Source organism: Bos mutus, chromosome 4, assembly GCF_027580195.1.
Source record: "Bos mutus isolate GX-2022 chromosome 4, NWIPB_WYAK_1.1, whole genome shotgun sequence".
In the NCBI taxonomy this organism is placed as follows: domain Eukaryota; kingdom Metazoa; phylum Chordata; class Mammalia; order Artiodactyla; family Bovidae; genus Bos; species Bos mutus.
Genome location: NC_091620.1, coordinates 58,132,133 through 58,148,940, shown reverse-complemented (window position 1 = coordinate 58,148,940; position 16,808 = coordinate 58,132,133). Strand labels below are relative to the sequence as shown.

The window sequence follows — 16,808 nt, the reverse complement described above, 5'->3', positions numbered from 1 at the left end:
GAGATTGGGTAGAGAGCTGGGCTGGAAGGAACTGGCCCTCCCCATGGAGCACCCAGAGTCTGGGGGCTCAGGGTTCTGTTTTATGAAAGGGCCTATGGTTTTCTTATAAAATGGAAGATGCAGTTATGAATCACTTTGTCTGGCTGCTGCATGAGGATTCCCAGCTTCCTAAGGCCTGGCACTCAGATTCCTGCCAGCTGCTCCCTCAGGGGAAGCCCCTCTGCCTCTTCCAGGCTCACCAAGGGGAGAATGGAGAATACAGGGGATTCTGTAACCAGGCCCTTGCAGCCCCTGCTGGAGACAGGCACAGACCAGAACCATGGCCGAGTGATCCTGGAAGTCAGGGGTCTTCCTCCCTCTCCTCTGATCACCCCCAGAGCCAAACCTCGTGGGTGCACCATGTGTGACGAATGAAAAGCAGCCCAAGGTTTTTAAATATCCCTTTCTTGTCTTTGTTCCAAATACCTATATTTTAATTTTACCTCCAAATACGTATATTTTAATTTCACCATTCCAGAATTAACACTTGATCACTTTCAGTGACTCCTTCCTAGCAAAATGCCCCTTCAGGGAGTGGCATAAGAAGAAAGAGTTGTAATTCCCTTCACATGTTTACGTATCTGCTGTGAGGACTTTAGCATACTTGGCCTACAGGGAAATGTAGTATTTTTCTGTTTAAAAAGTATAAAACTTTGAACATTGTCATTTTGGGGCAAGCTTGGGCCTTTTATTATGTATGTATTTATTTCATTGTGACTACGAAACGTCTAAAACAGACAAAAGTAGAAGAGCATCATGAATCCCTATGTTCCTATCACCCAGCTTCAACAACTATCCATAATTTGTAAATTTAAGTATCCTTTGGATTTTAAGCTCTACTCAATTCTCTCATACTTACTGTGCAGGGGGAGAGAGATGAGCCATCTGATTATTAATTAATCTTAACACTTCTAGAAAACTTGAGCTTTGAATTCTGTAAGTTTTATGAATATCCTGCCTCTGGGCTAAAGGCTCACAGGCCCAGGCAGGGAGGAGCCTAGGGAGGCACTCTCTGCTGGGGAAAGCCTCCATCATCCCACAGCCTGGCTGGGAACTGAGACTTTCAAAGGCTAAATGTGCCCACCGTTAGACCAGCTACGATACCACTTAAGATTCCACGTCTGAGTCCAGCTGTTACTCCTGGGAGACAGTCGGCCATATCCTGTCAACTCAAGCAGAAAAAAAGCACAGGTTCTGTTTCTGGATGATTTACTGGGTGTCCTACCAAGTTTCTCCACCAGGAGGAGCTGTGAAGTGCAGTCCAGAACCTCTGGGTCTTTCTCAATGGAATGTGGGGCGGGATGATCAGTGACAGGCTCCATTGGGTGGGGATCCTTACTTTTGAGAGCTCGGTTGGACCAGTGGACAGTCCAGGATAACATACTGTTGGGAAAGCACGAAGCATCTGTTCCAGTTGAGGAAAACAGAAACTCCGGGGATAAAATGAAGACAACAAAAAATAGAAGAATTATTTTTAAATGCTGCTGCTTGTTGAGATCTCACCATGTGTCAGAGGAAATGGCTCCCCCCACCGCCACCAAACCCTGGGCCTGTGGCTACCAAGCAATGCCTTTACTTCTGGGGTCCTCAGGAAACAAGCACCCCACTCTGTGTCTGGGGTGCGAGTGTGCATCCAGCCAAGGCTAAGCAGAGGCACTGAGCAAACTCCAGTGTATGACCTACCATTCAGCTCCCCAGCCTCTGGCTCAAATCATGGGACTTTCACAAAGGTTGTTTAACTGGATTTTTCTCCCCTCTTCTCACCTAAGAAGCCCTTTTCTCTCCACAGTTTTGTGCAAAAATCTGGCTAAAAGAACTTGGAGCATCTGAATGGTGAATGCAGGTGGAAGTTTTAACTGCAGATAAAGGAGAAGGCAATGGCAACCCACTCCAGTACTCCTGCCTGGAAAATCCCATGGACAGAGGAGCCTGGTAGGCTGCAGTCCATGGGGTCACTAGGAGCTGGGCATGACTAAGCAACTTCACTTTCACTTTTCACTTTCATGCATTGGAGAAGGAAGTGGCAACCCACTCCAGTGTTCTTGCCTGGAGAATCCCAGGGACGGGGGAGCCTGGTGGGCTGCCGTCAAAGGGATCGCACAGAGTTGGACACGACTGAAGCAACTTAGCAGCAGCAGCAAAGTACCAAAAAAGGTCAGCTCAGCTGAGAAGCACCCCTTCCTACCCACCATGACTTTTCATTCTAACTTGACTGCTTTCAGTCAAGACTCAGCTATCACAGGTTCCAGGTCTCCAGGCGCTGCTCACCCACCCACTGGAGAGAGCTCCTGGGAGTAGTAATGGGTGATGACCAGGTACCCAAAAAGCTCCCGGAAAGGGGTTTCCTTCCTGTGCTCATGACCAATGATGCTCCCGGGAGCCCGATGCCCGAGGTGTCCATCCTTTGATGGACAGGGACCCTTTCACTGCCCATCCAGCCCTGGGTTTCAAGTCACTAGATTCCCACTGGTGGTGATGGTGGGCCACACATTCACTGCCATTGTTAACTCTCTCACACGTCAGTGCCAGCAGCATAGGGCTGAGATGTGTGCATGGGCTTTGGACTGAGTGTGGATCCCGTCTATGTACTTACTGGCTGCGTGACCTTCAGGAGGTGAAACCCTGTAAGCCTGTTTCTTCGGCTGTGAAATGGGCATTATAATCCCAGTCTCATGGGGACCTACAGGAGACCCCAACCTGGGAAGGAAAGAGTACTTGATGGCAGTTAACCCACATGTCCCGCCCCACCCCCAACACCCATGCTCAAAGGAGGACCCAACCTCTCTTGATGCTCCCAGGCTTGGCTTCCTGGGGATCCAGAATCAACAGCTATTCCTCAGGATCGGCAGATGGAGGCTCTGGGTAGAGAATGCCTGGGGAATGCTGGGGAACTGAAGGTGAACTGAATTGAACGGGGAAGGAGGAAAGGAGATCCTTCCAATGGTTCTTCAAAGTGACAGATGGTCCAGCAAACGGGTCAGAGGATGAAGCACTGGACGGGAGGGAAGAGACGATCTAAAGACTGGACAGAGATTCCGGGGGTCAGTGAGGTGTGACGGGTACCTCCGCAGGATCTCAAGGCGAGGATGCAAAAGGAACTCCCAGGGTTAGGGGTGCCTTGTGTTCGGACCCTGCAGGCCGCAGCCTCTCCCCTTCCCCACCCGGCCCAGGACATCAGAAGAGGGCACAAAACACACAGGACAGGGGACCGCCCCCAGGCTCTCACTGCAGCCAGGCAGGTTCATCTCTGTTTATTTTTTCAAAACAAAACTAAAAATCATCACTCAAAATATTTGAGGAGAGTACTCAAGTTAAAAGCTTTTCACAGAATTTGCAGTCAGAACATCATAGACTGGTGGTCAGGAAAGAGAGCTCTGCCTCCAGCCTCCACGGCTATTCCCTTTGAGCTGCAGTCCAGGCAGTGTGGTGATCACCCCCAGTGGTTGAGGCTGGCGGCATCCACAGATCAGAGACATTCCAGTTCTCTACCCAGCTTCTGATCAGACCATCCAGCACCTCGAGGGCCCACTGGGCTCCCTTCCCCATGAGAGTCCACAAACTCTGTGAGGAAGGCAGCTGGGTCACAGCGCAAGCACTGTCCGCTGTCAGAACGAGGACAAAAGGGCAGGCGGTTCTGGCTCTGCATCTTCACGGGGAAGGGCGAACTCCCCGGGGTCAGGGGGTGGAACGCCTGTTCGGTGCCATCATCGCTCGTGTTTAATGTTGGCTTCACTCCGCTCCAGGGTGAGCCCATTGCCGCTCCGAGGGCCTTCCTTCCTGGTCCAGTCCTTCTCTGTGTAAAACTCCGCAAGCACAGGGCAGTGTTCAGAAGCCACTCCGCCCCAAGACCAGTTATCTGGAATCCAAGGGTTCGTGAGGCCTTCTCTCACTACAGCCCAGTGGCCTGGAGGCAGAGGGAAGACAGACCCAGAGGTCAGGATGGGGGGTGGGGGAGGGCCGCAAGCTGGTGGGTGGAGGCCAACAGTGTATAGTCTGCAAGCCTGGGCTCCCTGACGAGACCCCTCAGTCACTTGGCTTGCCTGTGCAAATGAACTGTCTCAGCCCATTGGATTTCCCAGACAAGTGAGGGTTTGCCAAGGAGGCGCTGAAACTACCCTGGGTCCAGGCCTCCTGCCCATTCGCATACCTCCTGGCCCCCACCCCGTCCTTATTTGGCAAACACTTGCAATCTGACCAGCAAGGATAAGTGTTCGAGACAGGGACACAGTTCCCACAAAGGTGTCCAAAGTGAAGGTCCTATTTCACAAAGCAAAGCTGCAAAGGCGGGTGGGAAAGGAGAAAGTTCTACAAAAAGGGTAAAGAAGAGAAAGTTACAGAAGTTTATGAGATGGTAAAGGTATTTTTAAAGTCAAGGTTTAGAAACACGTGAAGCTTAAGGTATGTTTAAGAAATGGGAAGAGTCACAGAAGAAAGGACAGAGCAGTTAGAAGCATGGCCATGGCCCTCAGTGAGAACTGTCCCAGATAATCAAACAGACCCAGGCCTGGGCTCTGGTGGCTTCCCTAGTGGCTGAGATGGTAACAAATCTATCTGCCTGTAATCAGGAGACCTGGGTTCAATCCCTGGGTTGGGAAGAAACCCTGGAGAAGAGAATGGCAACCCACTCCAGTATTCTTGCCTAGAGAATTCCATGGACAGAGGAGTCTGGTAGGCTATAGTCCATGGGGTCACAAAGAGTTGGACACGACTAAGCAACTAACTGTGGAAAATACTGAAAGAGATGGGAGTACCAGACCACCTGACCTGCCTCCTGAGAAATCTGTATGCAGGTCAGGAAGCAACAGTTAGAATTGGACATGGAACAACAGACTGGTTCCAAATAGGAAAAGGAATACATCAAGGCTGTATATTGTCACCCTGCTTATTTAACTTATATGAAGAGTACATCATGAGAAATGCTGGGCTGGAGGAAACACGAGCTGGAATCAAGATTTCCGGGAGCAATATCAATAACCTCAGATATGCAGATGATGCCACCCTTATGGCAGAAAGCTAAGAACAACTAAAGAGCCTCTTGATGAAAGTAAAAGAGGAGAGTGAAAAAGTTGACTTAAAACTCAACATTCAGAAAACTAACATCATGGCATCTGGTCCCATCACTTCATGGCAAATAGATGGGGAAGCAATGGAAACAGTGGCAGACTTTATTCTTGGGGGCTCCAAAATCACTGCAGATGGTAACTGCAACCATGAGATTAAAACACGCTTGCTTCTTGGAAGAAAAGTTATGACCAACCTAGAGAGCATATTAAAAAGCAGAGAAATTACTTTGCTGTCAAAGGTCTGTATAGTCAAACTATGGTTTTTCCAGTGGTCATGTATGGATGTGAGAGTCGGACCATAAAGAAAGCTGAGCACTGAAGAATTGATGCTTTTGAAATATGGTGTTGGAGAAGACTCTTGAGAGTCCCTTGGACTGCAAGGAGATCCAACCAGTCCATCCTAAAGGAAATCAGTCCTGAATATTCATTGGAAGGACTGATGCTGAAGCTGAAACTCCAAGATTTTGGCCACCTGATTCGAAGAACTGACTCATCTGAAAAGACCTTGATGCTGGGAAATATTGAAGGCGGGAGGAGAAGGGGACAATGGAGGATGAGATGGTTGGATGGCATCACTGACTTAATGGACATGAGTTTGAGTAAACTCCAGGAGTTGGTGGTGGGCAGGGAGGCCTGGCGTGCTGCAGTCCATGGGGTCACAAAGAGTTGGACACAACTGAGCAACTGAACTGACCTGAACTAAGCAACTAACACCTTCACTTTCAGGCCTGGGTTCTGGTGTGAGTTCTGCTGCCCAGGCAACAGTCCCACGATGGGGGCCACTCGTCCCTGCACCTCACTTTCTACAGCTGAAGAGCAAGGGACAGATGAAATGGTTTCTAACTTTCCTCCAGCCCTGTCTGCTCAAGCACTCCAGCACCACCTCCTACTGCCACCGACCTCTGTCTGGCCAGCGGTACCTTTCTGCAAACTGCGTCTGGCCCAGTCTGATGACTGACACTCCCTCTGAGACCCACTTTCTTCATCCTTTGGATTTTCCTATGATGCAGTCCAACAGGACATTGGTGCCCAGGACTGGAGATTCTGGTTCTGAGGATCCAAGTCTTGGTTGCACATCCTGGTGGCTGCACATCCTGGTCTCACAGTGGGACTCCAGCATTGGTACTTAAATATGTTTTTAACATTTCTCTGAAGTATAATCTGCAACTATTTGTGTTTAGTAAGGGCTTCTCTGGTGACTCAGACGGTAAAGAATCTGCCTGCAATGCAGGAGACGGGTTTGATCCATGGGTCAGGAAGATCCCTTGGAGAAGAGAATGGCTACCCACTCCAGTATTCTTGCCTGGAAAATCACACAGACAGAGGAGCCTGGGGGGCTACAAAGAGTCGGACATGACTACAACCGATCAACTGACACTTTTCAAACTGTTGGTGCTTATCTTTTCAGTGCTGAGGTTACCCCCCACACCCTGGTCTGGCAGAGTCCTGCCTAAAGTACTTCGGCATCCTATATGATGCCAGGTGATGTGTCAGCTCACCGCCAACTGCTGCTCTGCAGGGTGCTGATGGCATGTTGGTAAATCTCAGGCCACAACACACTGCCTGAACATGACAGGGCTTGAGAAGTGTTTGCTGAAGGGCCAAGTATCCTTAAAATTAGGCTAAGCTGGGGCTTCCCTGGTGGCCAGTGGATAAGAATCCACCTGCCAATGCAAGGGACATGGGTTTGAATTCTGGTCTAGGGAGATTCCACAAGTCGTGGGGCAACTAAGCCCGTGTCCTACAACTACTGAGCCCACGCTCTAAAGCCCGTGAGCCGCACTACTGAAGCCCACGTGCTCTGCAAGAGAAAGCACTGCAATGAGAAGCCCACGCAGCACAACCAGAGAGTGGCCCCTACTCAGCGCAGCAGAGAAAGTTCACAGCAGCGACCAGTGCTGCCAGTCGATAACCAGGTCTGCCCGGCACACATTGGCTTTGTCCCTGACGTAGGTCAGTGAATGCCTTTTAATTAGTTTTCAGAACCCCTTCACTCTTAAAAGTGGCTCTGTGTGAATGATAATTACACAGCCACCTGAACAGTAACCTCATAAATGCCCGCAGAGGAGGGAAGATCACTCCTGACTCTCGCTCAAACCAGACAATCGTGAACTGCCAGCTCAGACAGGCGACTCTCCCTCTGTTTCTGAACAGCACATGTGCTTTACCTGTGAAAACCTTCTTTAAGCTTTTACTGATCCAGATGTTGTCCAGAGTCTTCGAGCCTTGAGGATTCTTGGTGCTGATGTTGGTAAAGGTGTGTGCGGGGATCAGGTGGTGGAATTTTTCTTTCCTCAAGATATCATAGTCACTGCTGTCTGGCCCCTGGCCAAAATCCCCTAAAACTATCACGTCTTTTTCTCCTAGAAGTGGAAGAAAGAAATTCAGAAATGTAAGAGGTGGTGGGAAGTTAACCCAACACTGACCACTACTCGTTTAAGTAGGATCGTGACTGTCTGATTTGACTCTCCAGGATAAGGACTGTGGCATGGTTCTTATTCTCCCAATTCTTCCAAGTTCCTTGGGCAATACCCCCTCACTGCCACACCCCCCACCCCCGCCAACCCCCAAGCTTTCAGAGTAGGTTAGTGACACATTTGGTTAGTGTGATGTCAACATCACCTCTGTTCTGGATCATGGGTTCCGAATCTCATAGCACAAAAAGGCCCTAAGGATCTTGCCCAGATCGTTAACAAAAGATCAACAAACATTTATTGAGCACAGAAGGAAGCCCGTGTGAAGACACAGGAAGAAGACAGTCATAGACAAGCCGAGGGGAGGCCTCAGAAGGAACCGACCCTGCCAACACCTTGATCATAGACTTTCCAGCCTTCAGGACTGTAAGAAAATAAATGCCTGTTGTTTAAGCCATCCAGTCTGTGGTATTTTGTTATGGAACCCCAGCACACTAATATAGGGCAAAATACTTTAAAGTATCTTCAACATCTCTCTCAAACTCTAGTTTGATTTACAAGAGTAAGTGGGATAGTTATGAAGTATTTTCCAAAGTGAGGAGACATTCAGAAAAGGACAGTGAGACCCAGCTTGGCTCCCTGGGATTCCTGTCCACTGCCTGACCATCATTTCCTGTCTCGAAGTTCCCCTCAGGGGAGCCACCTTATCACAGGGAGAAACATTGCAAGGAAAGCTTTAAGGAAAGCAGTTCATAACCAAGGGCCAAATGCATCTGAGACACTCAACAAATCTTCACGGACTTGAATATGCGTCAATAACAAGGGCTGCTGCTGCTGCTGCTGCTGCATCACTTCAGTCGTGTCTGACTCTGTGTGACCCCATAGAGTCCAGGCTCCAGACTCCACCAGGCTCCCCCATCCCTGGGATTCTCCAGGCAAGAACACTGGAGTGGGTTGCCATTTCCTTCTCCAATGCACGAAAGTGAAAAGTGAAAGGGAAGTCGCTCAGTTGTGAGATTAAGAAATCTAAAGTGAAATGACACAAGCCACCAGCAGAGGGCACTCACGTTCTGCACGTGACACCGTCTCCCAGTGGGCCTGAGGGAGGGAGGGATGGAAGGAAGCCTTTCCTGCAGCCATTGTATGAGCAACAGAGACACAACTGTGACCCTCATGCTAGATCCTAACAACCCTGGCACCCAAAACAGGGCGAGCCCAACTAAGCTGGTCTTGAGAAATCAGTGCGAACTTTCAACAGGAAAGTCAACTTATGAATAATACTAATAACAACTCCTACGAGGCCAGTGTTCATGACCCTCCACTGAGTCGTCACTGTGTGCTGGGGACCTCTTGCAAGTAAGAAGCTGAGGCTCTGACCAAAGCCACCAAGCCCTCAAATCCAGGACTCTTTACAAAGAGCTAGGATGGAAGAGCCCCACACGCTTGGAACAGAGGCTGCTGCCTGGCAGACGTAAGATAAACATGCATGGAAGAAATGGTGAACAAAGCATGAGGAAAACTGCACAATTAAGGTGCAACGTATTTTTTAAAAGGAATGAACAGAAAGATGCTACCTTTATTAAATTTCAAGGAAAACTTAGGAAAGACTGAGACAAAAGGTTTCAATATAATGAGAGGTTTTCATTAGGATACAAACATGAAATATTTGAGCCAAAAAAAGACAGTTCTGGGGGTTTTCCTGGTGGCTCAGTGGTAAAGAATCCACTGGCCAATGCAAGAGACGTGGGTTCAATCCCTGGTCTGGGACGATCCCACATGCCACGGGGCAACTAAGCCTGTGTACCACAACTGTTAAGCCTATGCTCTAGAGGCCAAAAGACACAGCTGATGAAGACTGCACATCCTGCAGCCTGTGCTCCACAACAAGAGGAGCCACCGCAACGAGAAGCCTTTGTCCTGCAATGAGAGTAGCCCCGCTCGCTGCAACTGGAGAAAGCCCATGTGCCGCAATGAAGACTCAGCACTGACAATATATATATATATATATACACACACACACACTTTTTTTTTTTTTTTTAAGAAAAGAAAATTCTGAACCCAGGAGAGATGCTGGTGTCAGGCATCAATAAACCCAGCTCTGTGTAACTTCGGGAATGAAAATAATGGCTCATTTTTAATTGGACTGTCCAGGTTTCTTACAACTCATCTACTTTGGTTAAAGCAGTTTGGTGATGACATGGAGACACTCCCTGCCTCTGACAACCCACAGAGGTGCAGGGACCTAAATTCTCCCAGGAAGCTGTCTGCCAGGGTGGGCTCCACAGTTACCCACTGATTTTCTAGGAGTTAGGGCTTCCTAGGTGGCCCTAGTGGTAAATAACGTGCCTGCCAATGAAGGAGACCCAGAAGATGCAGGTTCGAGCCTGGGTCAGGAAGATTCCCCTGGAGGAGGGCATGGCAATCCACTCCTGTATTCTTGCCTGGAGAATCCCACAGCCAGAGGAGCCACCTGGCAGGCTACAGTCCCTGGGGCCGCAAAGAATCAGACACTACGGAGCACACACATTTTCCAGGAGTGAAGGGATAATATTTGGGGCTGACTTCCTCAGAGTCCTAGATATATAAAATGCCAGGGACAATAGCAGGAGCCCGGCCCCACTAGGGGTAAGTCTTACTCAGATGCCAAGCATGACCCTGCCTTGTTTGAGTCTTGCTGAATTCACAGAGCAGGCCTTGGGTGGGGCAGGGCGGGGGGTGGGTGTCTGAAAGAAGAAAATTCCATCAGCGGATAGGCCCCCCACCCTCAGCCCTCACTGACGTCAGTCAACCTGGGTGCACATTCCAGACAAAGGTGGAAAGGCCCAGAGTTTGCTAATCAAATCAACTCTGTTTGCTCTGATAGAAAGAAGCCTGTGGAATAAAGGTTCAGTCTTTGTTTGAGCCAAACTACCTCTGCTCATCGATTTACCCGAGCTGCCCCTTGGGCAGGCTGCAGCACTTCCTGATTCCTTGGCTCTGCTGTGTCACCAGTTAACAATAGGCTGAACGTTAGTTAAATGCAGAGGGACACAGGGACATGAGTCACTGTCCTTACCTGGGCATGGCAAGGCTGAGCCAGACTGTGGCTCAATAGTCCCTGGCAGCTTGAAACGATACCCTACCCAGGTCTTCTGACAAATACCTGATCCCTACCAGAATATCAGAAAAGACAGCAAGGGCCTATGGTTATCAGAGAAGTAAGGGACTGGCGCATTCCCTTCCTCTTTCCGTATAAAGCAAAAGTTTGAAATCAAGAACAACAGAAATGTCCACAGATTTAAAAGCTATCAAGACATCCTTCATAATGGGTTAGAGACTAGCCGTGGGTGAACAATCTCCCACATGGTTGCTCCTTGGATGAAGTATCTTGATTTAAACATCTTTCTGACTTTTTTTTAGCCCAAAGACTCATAATTTAAGGGGAATGCTGGTCACAGCACATCCTGGTTTGAAATGTAAGCTGTACATCAATGTTCATAAGAGCATTATCCATAACAGCCAAAAGATGGAAATAACCCAAGTGTCCATTGACCGACAAATGGAATAGTATTTGGCCATAAAAATGAAAGGAAATTCTGATGTATACTACAAGCCATAAAGACATAACATAAGTGAAATAAAGTGGCCACAAAAGGGACAAATATTGTAAGGTTCCACTTAGATGAGATACCTAGAAAGGTCAAGTTCACAGAAACAAAGTAGAAAGGTGACTGTCAGGGTCTGGGAGGAAGGGGATTTGTGTTTAATGGGCACAGAGTTTCAGTTTGGGAAGATGAAAGAGCTCTAGAGATGGATGGTGGTAATGGTTATAAAATAACGTAAATATATTTATATATACTTTAAGTAACTTAAAAATGGTTAAGATGGTAAGTCTCATGTCATATATATTTTACCATGATAAAACTCTTTTCAAAATGAACTATCTTTGAACTATCTCTGTAGCCAAATCTTCATAAATCACCTTGTGAGGGGCCAATTCAACAAGGGAAAAAGGCTTAGCAAGCTAGGAAGATGGATTAAGACTCTAGAATACAGAAGAGAACTGCAGGCCTCCAGCTGTGAAACCTCACCTGGAGAACCTCAGTGCTCTGAAAAAACAAGCCAAACTGAACACACCCCAGTAAGGCAATGGCACCCCACTCCAATACTCTGGCCTGGAAAATCCCATGGATGGAGGAGCCTGGTGGGCTGCAGTCCATGGGGTCACTAGGAGTCGGACACGACTGAGCGACTTCACTTTCACTTTTCACTTTTATGCACTGGAGAAGGAAATGGCAACCCACTCCAGTGTTCTTGCCTGGAGAATCCCAGGGACGGGGGAGCCTGGTGGGCTGCCGTTTATGGGGTCACAGCAGAGTTGGACACAACTGAAGCGACTTAGCAGCAGCAGCAGCAGTCTTTACAGCTGTATCAGCTTTCAACTCTTCCTCCTTGTAAGCCACACATAGAAAATGTTTGGTATTATTGGGGGCAGAGCTGGAAAGCAGAGTCCACCTGTTTTCTGAGGTTCTGCTCTTTTCAGTGTTCTCTTAATCCCCCTGGCATGTTTTTGACTCAACTCAAGTCTGCTGAGCCCCTACCATATCCTGGGTCCTTCATCAGATGGTCACCCAGCCCTGGGCACCCTGTGAGGTTAGCACTGTCAGCCCCTGAAGAGTGGTGACCTCCCAGACATCCTACAACCATTGAAGGAGCCAAGATTCAAGTCCAGCGTTTCTGTCATTTCAGGGCTCTGTCAGCAAGATCTATAATCTACCAGGAAGGAAAGGACTTATCAGGACTTCCCCACTCCCCTCGTCACCAACTCTCTTTCACAAGAAGAGCAGGTGCACACCTTCAGGGGACACCACCACAGGAGCACACGGGGGGCAGTGGAGCCCATGATGGGGGGCGTGGGACGTCATCACTAGTTTCTCCTTCTCCCAATCCTGTCCATCAAAGAGAGGCTGAAGAGCCACAAAACCCCCACCACGGAACCCACATGCCAGACCCACAGAGACTAAGTTGTGAGCGTGCACGGGGCACTGAGCTGCCCAGGATGCAGGCGGTATGGTGGTTCCCTGTACATCCCTCAGTACGCATCGCTGCCCACAGGACAGCCAGCCTAAGGGAGGGGAGAGACGCTGGGAAGGGGCACCCCTCACCTATCCTGCAGAAGTGGGAGCCGCTAGCCCAGCCGCACAGAAAGATGGTTCCTACCTTTCAGGGTTTCCTGCAAGGTCTGTGTGAAGCTAGCCCAGCGATGGCTGTCACTGTGATTCTTGCTCAGGTTCTCACCCCCTGGGAGGGTCAGGGTCGCCAGGTGAAGGTTCACCAGCGTCAAGTCGTGACTTCCTACCTGGGCAAGATGAAACAAAGCGCCAGACACAGGGTGAGATGCTCTTATTGCCTGCGTCCGTTACCTCCAGCCCCCACGCAGCTTTGCAAACACTGACCGTGGTAAAACTACACAGGGCAGCTCACCCCGGAGGAAGCAGGGGCAGCATCGTGAGAGCTTCCTGAGGCCCCTGCAGGACCGAGACCTCTCTTGTCTATCACGGGGACCCCCTACATTGCACCCCTTTACTCCTCCTTAGGGCCTGGAAAACCAAGCACGTCTAGAAACGTCAATTTTTTTTGCTTTTTTCCCTTCTGAGCAACTATGGAGGAGGAAGAGGTAACGTTAGCAGCTGGTTGTTAATGAAGACCTGGGGCTCTCCCCACAGGGCCAGCCTGTCACCCCCTACCCCTGCCAGGATTTGCGGCTGGGCCCCGCCTCCTTCCCCACCTCCCCACATCCCACCTACTGCTATGTGCTCCCTTCCCCGCTAGAGATCACGGTGCCTGATGCTCAGTGATTTCAAACATGAAGAATGAAAGCTGGCTGAGCCCTGGTAGCACAGGCTATGCCGCCTCCTGCATCCCCAGAGCAGCGGCAGAATCGTGACATCAGAGTCAGTCTCCTGGGCACCAAAGCAGTGCTCGGCTGCTCTGGGTTTGGCAACCCCACCCTTCTGTTATGGCAGGGGTGTGCAGAGGGCACCCCCAAGTGGGGGCTGCCAGTTTCATCTTACAGAGGTGACCCCAGTTTGCCATCACCACCGCCCAGCCAGGAGAGCTCTCTCTGAAGCTGTGGCTCTGACCTCAAGGGAGACACCTTCAGACCGTGGGCGAGGAAACCCTGCCTGGGGAGAGAAGCCACATCTCTGTCCCCACAACTTGCTTGACCTAGGATGTGACACGAAGCACAGGAGCTTCATACCTGTCCAGGGGATCACTTCATTCAGAGGATTTGAGCCAATAATTCACAATCTGAGAGCATTTCTTAATGATCTTTAAAACCAGCCCACCTCTTCAAGACACTAGCTGGTTCTGCCTGTTGCCTTGCTTGGCCGAAGCCAGTGCAGCCACTTAACATACAAAAGGGACCTGCGGAGGAGGGTTCAGGGGTGATAGCTGGCTGACTGATACACCAGTATCCAAAGCACAACCCACAGACACCCCGGGTTGTGTGCATGCACACGGAATGCCAGCACCTCTGCAGCTTTGCGAGTGCGGAGGCGGGAAGTGTGGGCTAGACACCCGACCACAGTCAGCACAGCCGCCAGCTCACGGGCAGCCCCAGCCCGGAGCTGCCAGAGAGAAACTGTGCTGAGGTCTGCGGCAACTCTCTGGCTCCAGAACTGCTCTGGAGCATATAGAAGGGGGTGTCCCAGACGCCCAGCAGCTAGCTTGCTGGGCTCTGTGACAAGGGACCACTCTCGCCCGACCCTGTGACTTCTGAGGGGTAAGGCCAGCTGCTGACTTGGTGACCTGTTTTGGCTGATGCCTTTTCCTGCCTCCTGATGCCCAGTTTCTGACTGTTTGCTGTGCATGAATACTTCCCAGGGCATCCAGGGGAATCGAGAGACAGCTCAGGTCAGTCTGCTTGCTGCTCCCAACTCTGGAGAGAGAGGGCTTGTCTGGAAGTGTCAGTGGCCCCACCACCCAGAAGCTCCTTCTGAGCCCCTTCCAAGCCCCAGTGACCCCTGGAGGGCTCCCCTTCTCCCTAGTAAGAGAAGGGTGTCCTCAGAGCAGTTCAGCTGCCCTCTAATCCAGAGATTCCCAAACGAGCAGCTTCCTTACCCAGCACTGAGAGCACTGATGAAGTGCAGGAGGTGATTCTGGAAAACAGACATTGTGTGTCTGGGGCAGGGTCCAGGAAATCCTGATTTTAAGAAAATCTCTCCAGGTGATTCTGCTGCTTATCAGGTTTGGGAAGCAGCCATTTGACTTCCTTCTCACCCAGAGGTCCAAGTTACCAGAGCTATGATCTCCCCCAAATTCCTCTCCTTCCTGCTCTGGACAAGCTCCCCAGCTGAGGGAACCCCAAGTGTGTGTGCTGACCCAGCCCCAAGAGAGAATAAAACCAAGGCAAAAAGGTGGGCTTCTCTGGCTCACAGTTCAAAGTGGGCTTTTCTCCTTTTCAGAAGGAGTGGCCCCACACAGCAATAGGAGCGATACCTTGAACCTCGCGAGGTATGGGCTGGGGCCCACCGGCTTCCCATGCCCGTTGCCGGGCGAGCTCTCCTGCCAGGCGGCATCTCTCAGCTCCACCCCGGCCGCCGTGTCCCACAGGAACCCCGCAAACCCGGCACCCTGCGGGAGAAGACGAGGTGTTAGTGTGCAGAGAGGTCTGTCTGGTGGGGTCCTCAGCCTCAAGCTGAAGAACAGCAGGCAAGGCTAGGAGGAGATAAAGGGAAAGTAGCAAACTCTACGCTGGGTCTGGGGGTGACCTGCCTGGGGGCTGTTTCTGAGACAAAAGCACATCCCCAAACCACAGCATGTTCCTCCTCCTAGTCCCCCTGACAAATTTCCCAGACCAGTAATTTCAGGGAGGTTCACACAGCTGGGGTGCCTGGGCTCTTCTCTGGCAGGGGCACATTGTGGGGGGAGACCCCAGACTAGGCACAGAATTATCTTTTTAATCATCACATCCCATAGGACAGCCACTCACGTGCCCACTTGTCATGTGAAGACTCAGCTGCTTAGAGAGGTTAAGTAACTTCCCTGAAACCCCACAGTCGGTAAATGGCAATGCTGATGATCAAATACAAGACTCCAAGAGGTGGCTTTGGTTACTGAGCAGCTTCCAGCTTCCATTTCAGCACCGCCTGCCACCTCACGGGTACCCTGCCAGGCACTGGCCTGTGTCTGCTAAACAAGGATTCAACGCACAGTATCCTTTAAAATGCTATAGCCACTCTGTGAGTTGAGGGAGGAGCTGTTGATCCCATTTTACAGATGAAGGGGTAGAGGCTGAGTGATCTGAGAGGCAGCCACACACTGTTACCCAGTGGCCTTGACACCTAACCTGGAGCAGGGTTACTGACTTGAAAATCTCCAACAGGCTCCGTCAGGCTCAGTCACGGCCCTGGGCTTGCAGAGAGTGAAAGAGGCCAGGTTTCTGGGTCTAGTTTTCTCACCATGAACATCTAGTACTGTGTGCCTGACACATAGTAAGACACTTTTCTAATGATCTGCTGAACAGATAAATAGTGTTAAATGGACTGTAAGAGTCCTGTGAACCTATATACATGTATGTAAAGTGCCTTTTAAAAAAAGGTGTGAAAGTGTTAGTCGCTCAGTTGTGTTCGACTCTTTTTGACCCCAAGGACTATAGCTCAGCAGGCTCCTCTGTCCATGGAATTCTCCAGGCAAGAATACTGGAGTGGGTAGTCACGCCCTTCTCTATGGGATCTTCCTGACCCAGGGATTGAACCTGGGTCTCCCACACTGTAGGCAGATTCTTCACCATCTGAGCCATTAAAAATATTTTTAAAATTATTTTTATATATTTATTTATGGCTATGCTGGGTCTTCATTGCTACACCAGCTTTTCTCTCGTTGGGGCAAGTGGCGGCTACTCTCTAGCTGCAGTGCATGGATTTCTCATTGCAGTGGCTTCTCTTGTTGCAGAGCAAGGGCTCTAGAGGGCTTCAGTAGTTGCTGCATGTGGGCTCAGTAGTTGTGGTTCCTGGGCTCTAGAGCACAGACTCAACAGTCATGGTGTGGGCTTAGTTGCTCCTCAACACGTGAGATCTTATCGGACCAGGGATGGCACCCCTGTCTCCTGCACTGGCAGGCAGATTCTTTACCAATGAGCCACCAGGGAAGCTCCCCAACCCTGTTTTTTAAGTTTATTTTTATTTTACTTTTGGCTGCACCATGCAGCCTGTGGGAACATAGTTATCCGACCAGGATTGAACCCGGGCCCCTGGCAGGGAGAGTATAGAGTCCTAACCCCTGGATTACTAGGGAAGTCCCCTGTTAG

At 50.1% G+C, this 16,808-nt stretch overlaps 1 protein-coding gene across 4 annotated transcripts in view; it reads right to left on the bottom strand.

Moving 5' to 3' along the window:
- Positions 1 to 16,808, bottom strand: part of EEPD1 (endonuclease/exonuclease/phosphatase family domain containing 1) — a 176,073-nt gene that overhangs the window by 48,462 nt on the left and 110,803 nt on the right. For 3 of the 4 annotated variants that reach the window (XM_070369529.1, XM_070369526.1, XM_005889103.3), the window contains 4 exons: positions 14,999 to 15,133; positions 12,716 to 12,854; positions 7,271 to 7,465; positions 3,275 to 3,943 (listed from right to left, as the gene is read on the bottom strand). In XM_070369529.1, the coding sequence (XP_070225630.1) occupies positions 3,744 to 3,943; positions 7,271 to 7,465; positions 12,716 to 12,854; positions 14,999 to 15,133 (669 nt within the window). In that variant the 3' untranslated portion in view covers positions 3,275 to 3,743. Of the gene's footprint in view, positions 1 to 3,274; positions 3,944 to 7,270; positions 7,466 to 12,715; positions 12,855 to 14,998; positions 15,134 to 16,808 lie in introns of those variants that run through there. The other variant, XM_070369527.1, reaches the window with a different exon arrangement.